The 13,669-nt window shown below is 41.4% G+C and overlaps 1 protein-coding gene across 4 annotated transcripts in view; it reads left to right on the forward strand.

The window, feature by feature from the left end:
* The window catches only part of Uimc1 (ubiquitin interaction motif containing 1), a 69,758-nt gene extending 61,663 nt beyond the window's left edge, over nucleotides 1-8,095 (forward strand). For all 4 annotated transcript variants that reach the window (XM_034510337.2, XM_034510340.2, XM_076938987.1 and 1 more), the window contains 4 exons: nucleotides 1,985-2,162; nucleotides 5,762-5,825; nucleotides 6,820-6,862; nucleotides 7,656-8,095. In XM_034510337.2, coding sequence (XP_034366228.1) covers nucleotides 1,985-2,162; nucleotides 5,762-5,825; nucleotides 6,820-6,862; nucleotides 7,656-7,854 — 484 coding nt within the window. In that variant the 3' untranslated portion in view covers nucleotides 7,855-8,095. The remainder of the gene's footprint in view (nucleotides 1-1,984; nucleotides 2,163-5,761; nucleotides 5,826-6,819; nucleotides 6,863-7,655) is intronic.
* The last annotated feature ends 5,574 nt before the right edge of the window (nucleotides 8,096-13,669 follow it).

Below are 13,669 nucleotides of genomic sequence, written 5' to 3' on the forward strand. Positions count from 1 at the left end.
AAAAGGTTGTCACAATACTTGAGGTGGTAGATGATTGGTAGGAGGTCAAGTAGATAAATAAAGCAGAATTTTGTAGTCTAGTTTGTTTAACTTTTGAGGTGTTAGTTGTACAGTATGTGGTCTGGTGTCCTGATGAGTTTAGGCAGTCTCTGTTGACCAGTGCTGGCTGCAGCATCATAGCTCTCGGTGCTTAATTTGCTGAGCACAAGTCTCAGACTTCATGGTCTCACTGAATTCAGAAGCTGCAGTGGATCAGACCAACAGCAGATCACCAAACAGTGACCGTGACCTTGTTTTGGTACAAGTTTGGCTTTGGAAAGTTCTTTGGACCTTCTTGATCTAGCCACTGAACTGGCCATCACTAGTGGTCATGCACAATTAATTGACTGTTGCATGTCACAGTTTTAATAAGAAATGTTTTATGGTTCTGTAGAGTAAGAAGAATGACAGCTCAAAACTTTATAATTTTTTGGTTCAGCCATGAGGCACCTAGTTATCAAACCTTTCACCTTCCCGCTTAGGCTTCAAATGCTTCAACAACTTGCAAGGTTCACATTGTGTTCTTTGACAACTTCTTGAGTCAAATAAGAATTGGTTTCAGTGAATGCTTCCTGTTCCTCATGGCCAGCCCCTAAGCTCCTTACCTTCAAATTTCTTGTCTTCTCTGCATACTGTCTTGAAGCACCGTGGTACCACATGCCCCTCATCAGTCTCTGGGGATGTTGCCTCAGCTGTTTTACCACTTATTTTGCCAGATAACACTCCTCAAATTTGCTTTTGTTTCACATCATTTCTGTATTCTGTAAATTAAGTAAATGTAAACAGCAAATATGTCATTAGTAAAAAATAAAGTGAAAATGTACACTAAAATGATGTAACCTCATTTAAGATTGTATTCCAGTATCAAATGACAAATTTCAACAGTGCAGAAAACAAAATTACTTTTGTACTAATCTAATAGTAAGAATTAATAATGCTTTTTGCATTAATTGATGAATTTTGATGATATACTAATATAACTTTCCTCACAAGGTAGAGTTTTACTTGCATTCTTGCAGGCAGTCGAGTACTTTAAGATGTTATTTCTGTTATTTTATTGTCCTTCAGAGAAAATCTTCCATAGAGCTAATTTCTTTCCATAGTTACTGAGTAGTAATAGAAAAGGAAGTTTAAGATAACATGTTTCAGAAAGTTTAAGATGAACTTATCAGCTGTGAGTTCTGATATTAATTAGCTGTAAGGACCTTGGGGAGAATAATTCTTTCCTAATGGGGCTGAAGAATTAATTTAGAAATTATGTTGAACGGTACTGACTGCAGAGAAAGTAGTTAATAAGCATTCTTCACCAACTCCCACAGTTCTGGTTTCATTGATACATCAAGAACATACTTTTTTTTCTTCAAAGGATTTTTTTTTATAAAAAGATGAAAATAACTATGTAATATGCAGAATCTTCTGACAGAGCCACATGTTTTAGTAACTTCCTAGTTGATGTATCAGGTGATAGTGTTAGGAAAGTTAACATATAGACAGACTTGACTTACTAATCAAACAAATTCATCCATGGTGGTAAACTGTCATTATTGATTTCATGCTTTCAGCACTCCCCTTTCTGTCAAAATTTTAACTTCTCTTTGAAAAAATGATTACACTTAATTTCAGAAGAGTTTGACAGACTGTTTTATGTCTGAGGAGCAATCAGCATTGTTTGAGATGGTTCGAAGAGCTGACTTCATTACATCCCACTGCTGCAACAGCAGGGTACAAAGAAACAGCCAGGGAAAACTGCTAATCACTTAGTCCTTATGATTGGCACAGGGTTAGTTTTATTGGTGATCCTACTGAGTGAATCTGCATTGGTTGACAAGTCTCCTCTGTAGACATTTTTGAGATGTAAAAAGACAATTTGAAATATTACAAGAGCCAAGAGGCAAAAGCAAATCTTAAAATTGCCTCTTCCCCCTCCCCTCTTGTGATCACCCAGGAAAGAGAAGTGTTATCTGTGTAAGTCCCTGGTTCCACTTGGGGAGTATCCCTGTCATGTAGAGGCCTGTCTCCAGCTTGCAAAGGTCGACAGAGAAGATGGGACTGAGGGGATGAGGAGACCAAGAGTGTGTGCACCTGTGGAGGGGAGACAGCAGCAGCGGCTGAGGAAGTCAAAGGTATGTATGCAGTATTTGAGGAAAAGCTTTAGTTCTGTTCTGGCTTTCTTTTCTCCTTTCCTTCTCCCTCCTTCCCTCTTTCCTATTTGTCTTGTTTGTGCTTGAAAATAAAGGTAAGGGGTGTGTGTGTGTGTGTGCGCACGTGCATATTTGTGCATTATATATAGAGGCCAGAGGTTAGACTTGGTTGTTAGCCCTCAGGATTTATCCACCCGTTTTGAGACACGATCTCTCACTGGACTTGGGGCTTTTGTAGATTAAGGATATTGCCTGAAACTCCTCCTCTCAGACCCAAGACTGTGTCAGTTATTAATTGCTATACTTTTTGCAGTACATAAAAAGTTTTCTACTCTTATAAAAATATAATGGTTTAATTATAGAAAGCATAACTTTTAATACTATCTTACCATCCAAGTACTCATGTGTATGTCAGATGCCCAACTTAATGTTGAGACAGTCTCTCAGCGAACCTGGTGTCCATTGACTAGTGAGACTAGCTAGTCAGTCAGCTCAGGGAGCCGGCTGCCTTTATGTACTCCAGCCTCCCTCATGCTGGGCCCATCGCTGCTTGGAGTCATGCCAGCGTTTCATATTTGTCGTGGGATCCAGACTCAGGTCTTTGTTTTGCACAGCAGTCAAGATAGTCAAAATTGCTGATATCCTAGCCCCAAATTATTTTATCTTTTTGGTTGTATTCTGTGAGAATGTTTGATTTTTAAAAATTGCTATTTGAGTTGCTGATGTGAGTTGCCTAAAAAATTAGTAGTGAATTTTGGCTTGGGATTAAGACAGAAATTTCCAGCAACTTCTGAAATGGCCCTAAACATATACCTGCCAGTTTGTAATATATATTTATGTGAAGCAGTGATCTCATCACTGATGATAATAAAATCAAAGTATCAGTCAACTCTGAAAAAGATTCCCTGCTTTTTACACTGTCAAATATTCAGGCAGAATTTAATTCTTATGTAAAAATAAACAAGTATGGGCTGGCAGTTTGGCTTGGAAGGTAGAATGATTACCTAGTATGAATGAAGACCTTACACCAAATAACACTGAGCATGGTGATACACACTTACAATTTCAAATACATTTCAAATGCAGTTTCAAGGTCAACTTGGGTTACAGGAGACCCCATCTCAAAAACCAAAACAGTAAAAACTAAATCACACCACAAACATATCTATTTCATTATTATGCACATTTATTTTTATCTTTAGTAAATGGTAAAATTATATTTCAAAGAATTGTTTTAAAATGATTTTATTATGATTTCTTATCATAATAAAATAATGTAAAACAATAAACATTTGATTTGTTTCATTGATTTTATATACCTATATACCTAAGGTCATGTAAAGGTTTCTCAGATGAGAAGGAGCCCCACATGGAGTGAGAAGCCCTGCAGGATAGGGTGAATCTCTGGGTTTGTTGTAGACTTCTGAAGCATTACTATTAGCTGGCTCTGCTTGAGCATGTCTTCAATCCCACCACTAACGAGGGTCATAAGTCTGAGGCCCTCATGGTCTCCATAGGCAATTCTAAGCCCCACCTCCACCTCTATTACCTGTTCCTCAACCAGAAAAAAACAATATTATTAATGTTTGTATCAGATAGATAGTTATTTAACCATTATTATCATTATATAACCATTATCTTATTATTAAACATTTAGGTTTTCCCCTTGTCCTTCTATATTTAAAGACCATTTAAAACAGTCTGAAGGCTGTCATAGGCAGGTTCCCATCATCCCAGCACTCAGGAGGTGTGAGGGCTTGAGGGCCAATCCTGGGTGCAGAGTGAGTTTCAGACCATGATCTCCGTAGTGTATCCTATCTTAAAAACAGAAGCTACAACAATAACCACAGTAAAAACAGAACAGAATAACAATAATTTAAAAACCGGGGCGGGGGATTCCATTAATCTTGAACTACCAGCTATTTCCTGAAGTGTAAGTGAGCATTTCAACATCTTTTGAAATATTAGATCTAATTGTTTTTCAGAAATTATAGGGAATCCCATGTCCCCACTGCTAGGAACACATGTGAAATAACTTGTGAATCCCTTCTGTTTCTAGATTTTAGAAACTGCAAGGCATGGCTTCTGGTCTATGGAAAAATCTAAGTGTTTTCTGGGCCTGTGATGAGAGATGAGGAAGAGCAAGTCTCGGTTTACTGGCCAAGATAAAACAGTAACAGTGTATTCAAGAGGTATTAGCATACTAACCACTTTACAGAGGGCAGAGACCAAACCTTTCTCCACCATGCCAGAAGGAAGTTATAGCTCTATGAACCAGATGTTTTAAATTTTATTTTATGTATATGGGTGTTTTGTTTGCATGTATGTCTATGTACCACTTGTGTGCCTAGTGCCACAGAGATCAGAAGAGAGTGTTAAATTACCTAGGTTGGGTTGCAGAAGGTTGTGAGCTGCCATGTGGGGCCAGGGAAGAGAAGCAAGTGCTCTTAATCATTTGAGAATCAAGGGCTCTTTAGCCCCTAAATGATGTGATTTTAGAGTTGAATTTTATAGGTGAGTTCTTAACACCAAAGAGCTAATTTATTTATCTTTTAAAACAATTTTTATATTTAATTTTTAAAATTTTATGTGTATGATTGTTTTCCACACATGTATGTCTCTCTGTATACTTCATGTGTACTTAGTGTCCATGGGGTTTGAAAGAGGACATCAGATCCCCTGAAACTGGAGTTACAGACAATTGCAAGTTACAATGTGCGTGCAGGATTTGAAACTGGATCCTGTGGAAGAGCAGCCAGTGCTCTGCATTAAGCCACCAGTTTATTTATCTTGTCATTGCTACCTGTAGAAGTTACCTTGAAACTTAGTTGCTTGTTTGTTTTTTAAAAAAATCTCTTGAAGTTTAACATAGAGCAGAAGCTATTCTCTATTCTTTTTTTTTTTTTTTTAAGATTTTCTTTTATTAATGTTAGTTACGCGTATGTGTGTAGGTGTTCATGTGAGGGTATGTGCATATGAATGCAGTGCCCTAAGAGGTCAGCACCTAGAGGCCTGAGATCCCCTGGAACTGGAATTACAGGCACTTGTGAACCACCATGTGGACGTGGAAATTGACCTCCAATCTGAGGTCCTGGAAGAGCAGCGTGCCATCTGAGCCATCCCTCTAACCCAGAGGCTCTTTAATGTAATTTGTGAACTGATTTGATTGGATGCTGAAACCATTCTTGAGTTTCTTTCTTTCTATTTCTCTTTTTTCCTTCTTTTCTTCTTTCTTTCCTTTCTTATAGGGTCTCCTTGTGTAGCCTCGACTGGCCTGGAACTTCCTATGTAGGCCAGGCTGTCCTTGAGCTCAGAGATCTACCTCCTTCTGCATGCTGAATACTATGGTTAAAGGTATGCACCACTACACCTGGAAAGTTGTGTTCCTGATATGGTGCTTTATTCTATTCATTACAGTTTGCTGTTTTTCTCATCTACTTTCATTTATTATAAAGCAAAAGAGTAAGCTAGTCCCAGCTGTGCCACCACATTCTTCTGGAAAATTTTTGATCTGGGCTAAGTCAGTTGTGTTTTAAATCTTTCCATGAAGTAATCCTTCTGTCTGTTTCTCTCTATCACAGGAAAAAGGCCACAGTCAAGGCCGACTCCTCAGTCTCTTGGAACAGTCTGAGCATAGGACCACAGGTGAAGACACCAAGACCAGTCGTCAGGGTTTCTGTCTAGGCCGTCCAGTGAAGACAGCAACCGTTGACCTTCATCTGATTGTTGGGGATATATGAGGGAATTTTTGGAGCCAGTCAGCCAGCCTTTGAGATCTAATCTAGGTTGTCTCTTTTCAAGGACAGATGGAGAGATGCCCTGTCTTATTCTTCATGTGTTTAATGTAATTCTTTATAAAGTCTAGAGTCAGGACTGCCTGTTAATCTGGGGGTTGTTCCAAATTGCAAAAAGTAACACATGCCAGAAAGAAGATCTTCTAAAGGAACAGTCATGGGAAATCAGACATGCAGACATTACTGCCTCTTCTGAATGTTTGTAAATCATCATGTTACCTTCAGCTCAGTGTCCCAACTTACGCTCCTAAGGAATTGTAGGAAGCAATTCTGCAATCAGAATTGTAAATTCTTCTCTGTGTGCCTCGAGTACTTAGGGAGTGTTAGAGTCGACTCATGAGGAGCATTGGTAGTCGTAACTTTAGAGATTGCAAGGACTATCTGGTAAACACCGAAACACACCCCCTGGCTTTCGATGGACGCTGGATGCTCTTGCTCCTGTTGTTCCTGTCAGTTGTTAGTGTTAACATTTACCAAATGCAAATGCAACTGTAACTTTTTGCTTATTCTCTAGTTACAATATTTTATTACCACCAAATAAATCTGTTTTGCCTTGTGATGACTTGTAAAAAGACCTACATCCTGTTTCTAGATCACCAGGTTGTGAATCTGTCAGGTGGCAGATTTCTCCTGGCAGCCCTATTGCCTGAGTCTAGATATGACATAGATTTAGTCAGAAATGATTCATTCATTAGTGTTCACCTGCAGCTGAGCCTGTTGGATGCTAATGCTCACAGTCTATTGGCTAAGGATTGGAAATCTGAGCTTCTTGAATAGACCTGTTGAAAAGCACCAGACAGGAGAAGCTATGGCTGCTAATGTTAGTACTTTTATTATCTCTCCAGGTGTAGAGAAAAAACCCAAGTCTTCAGAAGCAAGAACCTTCAGGTAAGTTGAGCTATACGCTGAAGTGCAGCTGTCCCAGCTCTGGCAAGTGTGAGCCTGATGATGGATTCTTTGTGTAGAATGATAGTCAAACAGATACAATAGAAATCACTGTGGAAATAATGTGATTCTTCAGTGTAATGCTCCTGCTGTATCTGGACTAGGAGTTGGTTGGATACCTGTATTGATGTTAAAATAAGTAGAGCTATATGTTATTTTCTCTTTTCCATTCCACCCAAACCCAAATTCTGGCAGATTTTGTGCAGTTTGGGAATTTGGATCTGACTCCACAGTTTCTCCATGTCTCCATGGCTTTAGGTTCCATGAGTTTACTCAGTATCCTCATCTGTAAAAGCAAAATGGTAGTACTTATATGGCTAGAGCACTACAGCAATTATGTGTAGTAATAAAATTTTAAGCCTCCACTATAGTATATAATACTATACTATATAGTACATACTTGGTGCTTAGCAGGTTAATATTGAACTTAATCCTAGTACACATGAGGCAAAGGCAGACTGATTTATGACCAGCTGGGTCTATATAGTGAGAACTTGTTTTTTAAACAAAGGCTGGGAGCTGGAGAGATGGCTCAGTGGTTAAAAGCACTGGCTGTTCTTCCAGAGGACCCAGGCTCAATTCCCAGCATCCATAGAAAACACACACACAGACACACACACACACACACACACACACACACACACACACACACACACACACACACACACACTATCTATCTATCTATCTATCTATCTATCTATCTATCTATCTAATTTTTTTCTTTCTTTCTGTCCAGGATGCTCTCACCAGAGGTGGAAGAGGCTGGCTGCAGCAGCAAGATGCAGAGTTCCCTCTCACAGCTCAACTTAAATGACTCTCCCATCAAGTCTTTTGTCCCTGTTTCAGAAGCTACAAATTGCTTAGTGGACTTTAAAGACCAATTTACTTTCCAGTCACGAACCAAGTCAGGCAGAGGAAGGAGGAGAAAATCTTGAATTTCTTGAGACTGGAGGTTGACCAGAATGATGGTTGTTGGATTGGTCGTGTTCATTACTTGTCTTTGGTTTGTTGTGAGAGTTTGGATCCTGTTGTTCTCACCACCAGCACCCATTCAGCATCCTGGTTTTTATGTTTTGTAAGATCTATTCAGATAACTGTGAATAGTATTCTGTTTGAATTTGCTTATAGTTAAAATTTAAATATATTTATCTTTGTATAAAATCTTATTTCAATAGATGGAAATGTTTCTTTTTATTTTTGTTGTAAGCTTTGGAGTGGGGATATTTCATTTGGAGAGGTAGTTTTTCACCTATACGCTATGTGTTCCTGAATGAATTTCCTTGCTAAACTTTTGACATACTATTCACATTCATTTAAATTACACTGCACAACTGAGAACATTGGCTTAACCTGACATCACTTTGGCTGTGCCAAATGTATTTAATCCCACTACTAACTGTTATCCCTTTCATTCAGTGACCTACTCACCCAGTTAAGACTTCTCAGCTAGGACCTATGACCTTAATAGAAGTGAGACTTGTTGTTCTTCCCCTGGAATTTTTAAGTGAACACTGTTGTATTAGTGTCTATGCATTTTTTTTCTTCAAAATAGACTTACCAGTGGGAGTACCAGGCACAGTTGTCTATTTAGACCACAGCTGTTTGTTTAGCTGCCAGAGGGTACATGGCAGCAGCAGCTTCTGTGTGGGTGCTGGTGCCAGAGCAGTACACAGTCTCTGCAGTGCTGTCTGTCCCCGTGCAGGATGGAGATGTGGGTCATTCTTAGTGCTCAGGGGCCGCCAGAGCGAGACACTCAAATAGAGAAGTAGTTACCCAAGGGGGACAACCAAACAAGGCTGCAGAAAGCCAGCTTTGACCCCAGCTGATGGACAGCTTAATGAAAGACATAGGAGGTAGGTGTTGACCAGTGCAGGATTGTAGACCAGGATAAATTAACATACATATTAACATATATAAAAAATCATTTGATCCTCACAGAAACTCATTATAACCAACTTTCAGATGAGGATCAACAGGAACAAGTCAAAGCCCTCTGTGTCCATGGCAGTGAGGCCACAGTTAAGGATTCTTCATTCCAAGGAGAAGGCTGTACTTTTGACATCAGTATTGTTTTGTTTTTCCTTCTAAGGGACAGTATACCAGATATATCCCATCAGGATAATTCACTTGTGTCTCTCTATAAATGTTATAGTCCATATTTCTATATATGACATCAAGGGAAAGAGCTGCTTCTAAAAGATTAGCTTAAAATTGAGCAGGCTGTAGAGAATGTGGACCATTGGCTACAGGTGTGGGTTAGCTCAGCCAGGAATTCTCAGCCTACATGGGACTCAAGGAAAGAAAAGACCCCAGACACCCACAGCCACAGCAGTCTTCAGTGGTGGCTGCTTGTTTATCTAGTTGTCTTAGGGTTTCCATTGCTGTGAACAGACACCACGATCAAGGCAATTCTTATAAAAGACAGCATTTAATTGGGGCTGGCTTACAGTTTCTGAATGATGCCATTCATTCATTCATCCATTATCATCATGGCAGAAAGCATGACAGCATCTAGGCAGCATGGCACTGGAGGAGCTGAGAGTTCTACATCTTCATCCAAAGGAAGCCAGGAGCAGTCTTTCTTCCAGCTAGAAGGAGGGTCTCAAAGCCCATCCCCACAGTGACGCGCTTCCTACAACAAGGACACACCTAATAGTGCTACTCCCTGGGCAAAGCATATTGAAACCACCACAGCAATCTTAGTCTCCCTCTCCTTGCTGTAGTCTGACAGGAGGTGCATTAGACAAAGAATGAAGAGATTAGTGAAGATTATGCCAGATCGACCTAGGTCTTCACCCTATTTCTGATACAGGTCAGACTCTGTGGGACTTAGTTTACTTGTCTGTAAAATGAGAAAAAAAATTCTTAGTGTTTTAAGGATTGACAAAATGTTTATAAAGCCATTTGCTGCAAACGTATAGTGGTAGCAACTGTTACTAACATTACTGTACCTTTATATGTCATAAGTATTGCAGTGAGGGGTGGAAGGGCCAGAGAGATGGCCTGCAGTTGCAAGAAGAGACATATTTCTAAGGAGTGAGCACACTGGGTATCTACCTGAGATCCATGAGCCACAGGAAGCCCAGGTCTTACACACTTAGCTCTCCTGGGGCCTCTGGGTAGTTCTGAAAGATTTCCAGCTCATGGAGAATGTTAAAACTCCACAAACTTAAGCTGTTGCTGTCAACTGGGGGAAGGAGAGACTTTTGTCTAACATCACCACAGTTGTGTTCTTTTGTCCTTACAAGAGCCTTCTGTCACAAGTTGTGCCTGGTCCACTTCCTGGGTTCTTACCCTTCTATAGACTCTACTCAAAGGGTTTTATTGCAGATACTTGTACCTGTGTGAGAAGGTATCTGTCCCTTGACTTATATTGGCACAAGCTAGAAGGGCCAAGAGCTAGTAGTGCCTTGGCCTGTGAAAATAGAAGTTGGAGTATAGAAGTAACCCATTTCTTCATGTCTCAGATAGAACAACTGAGGCACATTCTACCATATTCTCAAGGATCACCATAGTGCCCATAACAGCTTAGACATGTGTACTATCTTGCCTGTCTCCTGCTAACTCACATCCAAGTCCCCTCATGACTAGGTACGAGGCCCAAACTCTTGGGTCCATGTAAGTGCAGGGTTATCACTGGCATGAGTCTGAGAGGACTCTTAAGTCAGCATCCTAGCTCACTTCATCACCCTAATCCCAGCCCTATTTGGAACCTTCCCAAATACAGTATGTGTGTAGGTCTAATTCTGCGGAACCCAACCTGGAAGTAGACAACTTGAATCTACTTAAAAAGATAAAACTCTGAGCATATTGGCACACACCTTGGGGAGGCAGAGGCAGGTGGGTCTCATAAGTTCAAGGCCAGTCTGATCTCCATGGTGAGTTCTAGGACATCCAAGACTATGTAGAAAGATCCAGTCTCAAACAAGACAAAGATAAACATTGGGTCACCCAGATGTAGACCCAAGGAGTCTGGCAGCACTTGTCATAAGTGTTCATAAGTGTGACATAAACAGGACCTTTCGTGTCGTGTTCCATATTTACTTTAGAGAAACAGCTGAGAGACTAAACCCTGGCTGAGCCAGTACATGTGGGGGTGATGGCTATTGTGCCCTCCCCAACATCATGCTTTACTGCCTGTATGACTAATTGGTATTCAATAAACTTGCAGCAAAGCTGATGTCAACCATGTTTACAGGTCTAAAGCAAACTCCACAGAGAAACTACATGTTTTATACATGGACAGTTCAGACTAAGGACCAGCAAGATGGTTGAGCAGGTAAAGTACTTGCTGCACAAGCCTAATGACCTAGGTTCAATCCACAAAGTCCTTCGACCTCCACATGTTCACTGTGGAGGTGAAAGTATTACTATGTATATGGTGGGGGTTGCATATACCCCCACCATATACATAGTAATACATCATATACATAGTAATAAACAACAACAACAAACCCCACCCAAACTCAGAAAAATAAGAATCTTCCATAAATCAGTTGGGAAAATGGGTTGAGTTTGAACCTAGGTCTGTCTGATACCATGTTGGTGACTCTGAAAATTTGAGTTTGGGTTGGGCTATTTGCCTGTCGGGCAAGGCAACTTTGGCTTTAGGTTGAATTTAGCCAGGAGGAGTTGGGGAGAGGAGAAGGGAGGTTGTAGATTGATGGAAAGTTGTTGATTACCATTGGGAAGATGGGACATTGTCGACTCTCTGGAAGAGTGTGGAAAGCATGTGCACCAGAAGCAGGTTGCTTTCTTGCTGTTTCAAAAGCCCTAGACTGTTGAGCTTGAGGGAGGGCTCTTCCGTTTAGTAAAAAGTTAACTGATACTTACTCCATATCAGAATCCAGAACCTGGTACCAAGGCTCATAAGGTGTGTAAGAAACATGAGACCCACAGTTGGGTAGGTAAGGTAAACAGATGATTTTAATAAATCTGGTAGACTGGTTCTCAGCTGGGGTCAGAGCTGGGCCTACTTGTAGGGTTCAGGGTGGGGTGGGGGAGTCTCACCGCTGCTAACTGAACTTAGATGAAAGGATTCAGGAGGCCAGGGGTATCAGTAGGTCATTGTGGACAAATCAATAGGAACAGAAAGTCAGCCGACACAGAACAGTGCCAATGAGAGAGCCGTGAGTCCTATCCAAGGCATAGAGGGTATGGAAGATGATCAGGGAGCTGGCAATGGGCACTGGAGGCTGAGTGGAGCAACGCAGGGAGGGCCTGGCCTCCCCCAGCAGTGATACTCTGAGTGGAGCAACGCAGGGAGGGCCTGGCCTCCCCCGCAGTGATACTCTAGTTTTGACGTTTGGCTCTCTCTAGTCTACAGTTCCTTCTAGGTGGCTGCAGGCTGCGTTAAGAAATGTTGAGGGAGCCTTGTCAGGTTTTGATGCACCCCTGTTGGTTAGTAGCCATCCTGTGCCCTCGTGACTATCACTGGCAAGTGCTGTGCCTCTGCTACAGACAGGACTGGACCAAATGTTCACAGACCTCAAACCCTGGCCTCGACTTAGAAAGTCCCCGGCACTGTGACTACAGCCAGGGCAACTCACTTCCTGTTGAAATGAAAAAAAAAAAAAAAAAAGGCTTTCAGAATCATGGACAAGGAGTCATGAGAATAACTTCCAGGAGCATACTCTCATGCTGACTAGAGAGTGCCACTGTCATGAATCATAGCTAGGCTTTCACTTTCAGTTCCATAGTCTCCCTCAGTTGACTGAAGTTAAGGCACTGGAGCCTCAGACTCGGCATGGTGCTGTGTTGTAGATGATGGTCAGTTTGCCTTCCCCAACATCATTCTTGACTTCCCTGTCTCTCATAGCCTGTATGTCTGCTTGGTACCCAGGAAACTGCAGGTAGGGTTGTACTTGCCATGTTTATGGGTTGGATCACATCAAAGCTGCTACAGGAGCCACCTCTGCTCGCCTGTGTCCTGTGGAGGCCTTCACTAACTGGGTAATCGCTGACTGCTAAGTAGCAGTCATGTGCCCACCAATTTGCCTGGGTTGTAACGGGCACTTAGAAGCTGCTTTTGTTAGGCGTTGTGTCTGACTGCTGCTTGGTCTGCATGGACATGCCAATTACTCAAGAAGTATGTGTCTCTCTGACCCATCTCTTCCTTCAAGACTGAAGGCACAAAGTTAAGTCATGTGCCAAACCTTCAGTTATATTGTATTCTGGAGCCAGCCAAGTCTCTCAGTATAGCACTTCCCTCTCAATTGACCACTATGGTACCCAGACTGGCCTCCTTTAGATAACAGAAGAGCTTGTCAGACTACCTTGCAGAGTAAGAGCTGAGAGTGAGGGGTGGAAGCATACCTTGATCAAGACTGCTAACTTATGTGTATCTCTTGACTCTGCCCCAATCCTTCACTGAGCATAAAACTCTTCTAAGTGCCCTGCAGAGAATCCTGGAGGTCACTGGACCCCTTTACCTGTCTCTTCCTAATGCACACTGCTTTTTATTATTAGTCATTTCTTTAGTTGGTATATTGGGGGTGGCCACACACACACACACACACACACACACACACACACACACACACACGACTCTTGGCTGTATATAATGCATACATGCTCTCCTCTTTGTGAAAGGACTTCACTGACTTGCCCTGCCCACTCTCCTGTAGAGTCATGATGTCCCTTCCTCTTAGGTTCCTACATCGCTGCTTACACAATTCTGCTTTCTACATTCTGACACGTTGCCTATTTCAGCCACGGATTTCCAGGCTGGTCTCTGCTTCTTTCCAAGAA

This window comes from Arvicanthis niloticus, chromosome 8 (assembly GCF_011762505.2).
Source record: "Arvicanthis niloticus isolate mArvNil1 chromosome 8, mArvNil1.pat.X, whole genome shotgun sequence".
NCBI classification, from domain to species: domain Eukaryota; kingdom Metazoa; phylum Chordata; class Mammalia; order Rodentia; family Muridae; genus Arvicanthis; species Arvicanthis niloticus.